This window comes from Limulus polyphemus, unplaced genomic scaffold, assembly GCF_000517525.1.
Source record: "Limulus polyphemus unplaced genomic scaffold, Limulus_polyphemus-2.1.2 Scaffold2223, whole genome shotgun sequence".
Taxonomy (NCBI): domain Eukaryota; kingdom Metazoa; phylum Arthropoda; class Merostomata; order Xiphosura; family Limulidae; genus Limulus; species Limulus polyphemus.
The window spans coordinates 75,427-81,058 of NW_013667833.1; the positions used below are offsets into that span (position 1 = coordinate 75,427).

The following is a 5,632-nucleotide window of genomic DNA, read 5'->3' on the forward strand; positions in this document are numbered from 1 at the left end:
AACTAGTTGCACTGAACTAACAAAATATGGGTTATCCTTTCCTTAGATCTGTAAACTAGTTGCACTGAACTAACAAAATATGGGTTATCCTTTCCTTAGATGTGTAAACTAGTTGCACTAAACTAATAAAATATGGGTTATCCTTTCCTTATATTTGTAAGTTACTTGTACTAAACTAACAAAATATGGGTTATCCTTTCCTTAGATGTGTAAACTAGTTGCACTAAACTAATAAAATATGGGTTATCCTTTCCTTATATTTGTAAGTTACTTGTACTAAACTAACAAAATATGGGTTATCCTATCCCTAGATCTATGAGTTAGTTCCAGTTTTTAAAATGTTGTTAGCACTCCATCGTGCAGCTGTAGTCTGATTGTTTTCATGACATATGTTCATTTGTTTTTAACACAACAGTTCCATTGACCTCACTATAACAAAACTATAATTTTTTAACCCACGCATAATTATTGAATCATTATAAACTAGTGGTCTAGTTAATTCCACAATAAATCTATGCTTAATTTTTGGAACAAAAATGTATACTTTACTTTCAATAAACAAATTATTCAACATTACAACAATTTTTTTATAGAAATACTGCACTTCTCGAAAAACTTTAAATTTGATATAAAGTGGCATTTAAAAAGTAGAGGAAAAAACTTTTATATTCAAGCAATGTAAGGAGACAGTAACATAAACATTAAAACCAGGAATGAATTTATATACTGATTATGGTATAAGCTGCACAGGGAAAGAAGTATATATAACTTCAGCCTGAAGAAGTTGTTATTATAGAAGCAGAAAGTAGTTGAAGTGAGAGAGAGAGATACGCTAGGAATTTAGCACACATGTTCTTCAAATTCTGCAACAAAAACACTAGCACAGAGCTCTACCAAACACAAAAAACACCTTGAAAGATTCTTCAAGTGTAGAGAGGTAAGGCATAGAAAATGCATTCAAGCACAGCACAGAACACAAACATGATGTAAGGAAAAAGGGTCACCACTACTATTTAGTGGGTTACCTTGAAAAGCTGTACTCCAATCACAGCAAACATGAACTGAAGAAGATAAGTCACCAACATGATGTTGCATATTGTTTTGACAGCAACAATGATGCACTTCACTACATACTAGAGATAAAATAAGAAACAATTAATAAGTCAGAAAAATTTGATAAATTAGCTGTAAGGAAGAAAATGTGTTAAAGAGAGCCTGTTCCCATGGTCTTGGCACATTTATAAAGTAAAATATAAATAGGCTTTTTCATTGCCATTTTTTTTTCCTGCAGGCTTTCTTTAACTTTCTGGTTAACTCATCAGCCACAATTTTGGCTACATCATACACTGAAGGCAGTAGCAGCCTACCTGAAAAACTTGTACTCCAATGACAGCAAATATGAAGTTTAGAAGAAAGGTCACCAACATGAGGTTGCCTATAGTTTTTACTGCTACTATGACGCACTGGACAACATGCTAAACAATATAAACAAAAAATACAACACACCATTTAATATCACAAACCAAGAAAAGAGAAACAAAAAAGAAATATCACAACTACAACAAACAGAAGCTCCACATTAACCTGTAGATAAAATTATAGTAAAAGGTAGGCCAAACTCAAAATGTTTTAACTTTTCTACTTAACACAGCCAATAGTCATAGCAGAAAATAAAGTTTTCAGTAGGGTAATGAACTTAGCTGTTTTATCTTTATTTCTATCTCTCATTGCAAAAATTTGTCACACAACTGCTACAACACAATGTTGCATATACAACTACAAATCAGCAAATAAATCAAGTGACTTTTGTTACATCAAAAGGCCACATCGAGGTACGTACACAAACATACTTTTAATTTATCTGTTAAAAGAAAATATAGTAACTTTGCAACTTTTCAGTAATTGGAACACATTAAAAAACACTTAAGTGATCATAACAACAAATCAGTGCTTATAAAATATACTACTGTTTACATAAATACATCTTCAGCACTGTACAACATGTACTACACCTCTCACTAATACTTCATCTAAAACCTTTACATTAGAAAGTTAGTGTATAATCAAAAAAAGAAATTGGCAAATCACATTAACAATTCCAATAAAATCCTACTGCTTTCATCAGGTGGGCCTGTATTCATCATAGGCAAAATCAGAATGATGCAATGAAATGTAAATTGTGCACACAAGATGAAAAATAGAAAATAATTCTGATTGGAAGAGAGTTTTTCACTTTATATCCTCACATTACCCTCCATTACATCATTCCATTTTTGCCCTTTAGGCCCACATTTCAAAAGGGTTTGATATATTTGTTTTAATGTAAGTTATAACAGAATGACACTTTGGGAAAATTTTATAGAATCCTGTATAAAGATTACATTCTTAAGTACATTTGTGAGAATGAATATGCATTAATGCAAAAATGCCACAAAAAAAAAGAGATCAAACTTTGTTAACATGACAAAACAGCTTGAAATAATAAGAAAGTATCTAGTTTCATCAAAATTAAAAGCAAAATACTTCATATCTGTCAGAAACAAAAACTAATACTAGACTAAGTATACACGCATTTTAACATATTACAAAACTGAAACATTAAGTAAGACCATTGATATATTTTATGAAAACAATATTTTATTAATTACTTGACTGCTAAATACTGTATTAAATACACAATTATTATCAAAAGAATTATCCAAACCATGAGAGTGGAAGAAACAAATATTCTAATTGAAATAAAAAGTTTAGAGACCAAGACACTGTTAGTGTCATCATAGTTTAGAGACCTAGACACTGTTAATGTCATCAGGGCTTGGAGATTTAGACATTGTTAATGTCATCATAGTTTGGAGATCTAGCCACTGTTAGCATTATAATCGTTTGGAGATCTAGACTCTGTTAATGTCATCATAGTTTGAAGACCTAGAAACTGTTAATGTCATCATGATTCGGAGATCTAGGTACTGTTAACATCATAATAGTTTGTAGACCTAGAAAGTGTTAATATCATTGTGGTATGGAGATCTAGACTCTGTTAATGTTATCATTGTTTGGAGACCTAGACATTGGTAACATCATCATTGTTTTGAGACCTAGACTCTGTTAATGTCATCGTTGTTTGGAGACCTAGACACTGGTAACATCATCATGGTTTGGAGACCTAGACTCTGTTAATGTCATCGTTGTTTGGATACCTAGACACTGTTAATGTTATCATTAAGAATGTTAACGTTATCATCAAGAACATTTTCCATTAAAATCATTGGAGGACTAAATACCTGACTGAAAATTACAAGTTTTTCTACACATTTACGCATTTTACTGGTCCTTCGGGGCAGAGAGGTAAATACAAGGTAGAGATATGAAAGGTTATGGCTTTCTCATTAAAATGTCATTATTATAAAAGTTCATTACTGTTGTCATTTATTATATAATGACAGTGTTCTCTGGACATTTTACTAATGGTAACTAACCACTAAACAACATATAACACAAGCTGCACATCACACAGTAAATAACTGACTCTGATGTACAAGTGAAATACTGTTTGGTTACAATCAGTAACTTTCAATCCACCTACCACCATGAAGTTACCAATGTATGAACAAGTTACAATCATTATTCTTAAAGATACATTTATTTCTTGACTTTTATTCTCATAGGATTTATGATGATTTGGTGACTACTGGAAAAACTTAAACTGATTCAAAGCCTGCTTTAAACAATGAAATGAAATAAAAGAATCCTTCTAATTTGTGGATATGTGTTTAACTATTTTGTTTTTATGGTACCGTGTATGTACAAAAAAGTCTCATTATTTCACAAACTAAAATAGTAACAACTTATCATTGCATATTTCTTTCTAGTCAATAAACAACAACTAGAAACAGTGTGTGCACCACTTTGTTGCACATAGAAACACTATAACTTAGTGCAATAATGCTATACATCCATGGTGTCACTAAATGTGGCTAGTTCTGTAGTTTCAAAAAATTTCTTATGAGTAGGGATTTGACTTGAATGGATTACTTCTGCCTGTTTCTAGAGCAGTTCATTAGCAGCAAAATTATGCTATGCCTACACTGCTGAAAAATACTATTGAAATTACTTCTTAAAAGTAACTAGACTGCAAAAGCTTGGAATAAAACACACATACATATACTTCTTCAGCAAGCTATGGAAGTAGCTAAATCTTTTCCAACATCAAATAAGGGACTGATTGTAAAATATGTACATAAGTCTACAAGTTCAACAACAGATGTGGTTATTTTCTCTCTTGCCGAGCGCTATGTTTTACTACCACTGGAATAATAAATTATTTACTGCTCATAGTGTTAGTAAAACATGTAGGTTTAGAAAATTAATATAACACAAAATTACAAAATCCTATAACCTGATTGTTTTCAAAAGGTGGACCTTTCTTCATCAGGGATAAAATGGAAATGATCAAGAGAAACTAAGTGTAAGAAAAGGTGGAATGATGTCACAGCACATCACCATAACAACCTGGAAGTATTTTAAACAGCTTTCAATTATTGTTGTAAGTGTGACTCATTTCCAGTGAGCAATACAACAGGAGATATAAAGACGTTATACATATTTTGTTTTTAAAAAGGAAAAAAATGTTAAGGGAAACTATATTGAGTAGTGATAAAGTAAAATAAAGATTGATTAAAAAGAGAATGTTAAGCAGACAGAACTAAAAAGATAAAAAATAAATGTGGAAAATTATCATAGATTATCAGTATTTAAAGTGGCAATCCAATAGGCTTCTATTTTGCTCTATCACCTTTAGTTTTGAAACCAGTTTCAGTGCCGATGAGAATCACGTCATTAAGAAAATAACCAAGATGGTTGAAATGCTGGGCAACAGGAAGATCTTTTTTTGGTGTTTTTGAAATGCTCTCTAAGATCATTTGGGTCTGACCTACATACTGCTGACTGATTTTTTATACTATATGAGGTAAGTGTTGTTGTGCAAGTAATGTTTTTTAGTAATTTTAAAGTCTTTTTGGTCATACTGTTGTAAAAAGAGTCAGTAGTTTTTATGAACTTGCAGGTTACACAACAAACTTTATTACATGGATGACAACCATTTTGTGGTGGGGTGTAATATGCATGAACAAAGATATCTTTATGACTTCTGCTCTTCCAGAAGAAGATGACAAGAACTTCAGGTATGGTTTGTCTAAGGTGATCATTCAGTTGTAATAGATGAAATATCTTTTTCCAAAATACATGAAAAGTTTCTGAATTTAAAGTCATGGATAATAACAAGAGGAATCCTCTTTGACTCTTTAGTGTTAAAGTGTTTAAGGACTGTTTATTGCTGAGTATTATTAGCTTATTCAATCTGTATGTTAGTTTCTGTATCTTTATAGCCTCATTGTAACATGATTTGTTTCAGATCCTTGGTATATTTTCTGTAATTTGTTTCATCATAACAAATTGTTTTCATTGAGAGAGCTTAACATCAGTGTGTAGTGTGTAAAATTTCATCATAACAAATTGTTTTCATTGAGAGAGCTTAACATCAGTGTGTAGTGTGTAAAATTTCATCATAACAAATTGTTTTCATTGAGAGAGCTTAACATCAGTGTGTAGTGTGTAAAATTTCATCATAACAATT

General features: G+C 31.3%; 1 protein-coding gene across 1 annotated transcript in view; it reads right to left on the bottom strand.

Moving 5' to 3' along the window:
- Positions 1-5,632, bottom strand: part of LOC106466326 (voltage-dependent calcium channel type D subunit alpha-1-like) — a 167,449-nt gene that overhangs the window by 44,722 nt on the left and 117,095 nt on the right. Inside the window, exons 21-22 of the mRNA XM_022394309.1 lie at positions 1,368-1,475; positions 1,026-1,133 (exon numbers count right to left, since the gene is read on the bottom strand). Of these exons, the coding sequence (XP_022250017.1) occupies positions 1,026-1,133; positions 1,368-1,475 (216 nt within the window). The remainder of the gene's footprint in view (positions 1-1,025; positions 1,134-1,367; positions 1,476-5,632) is intronic.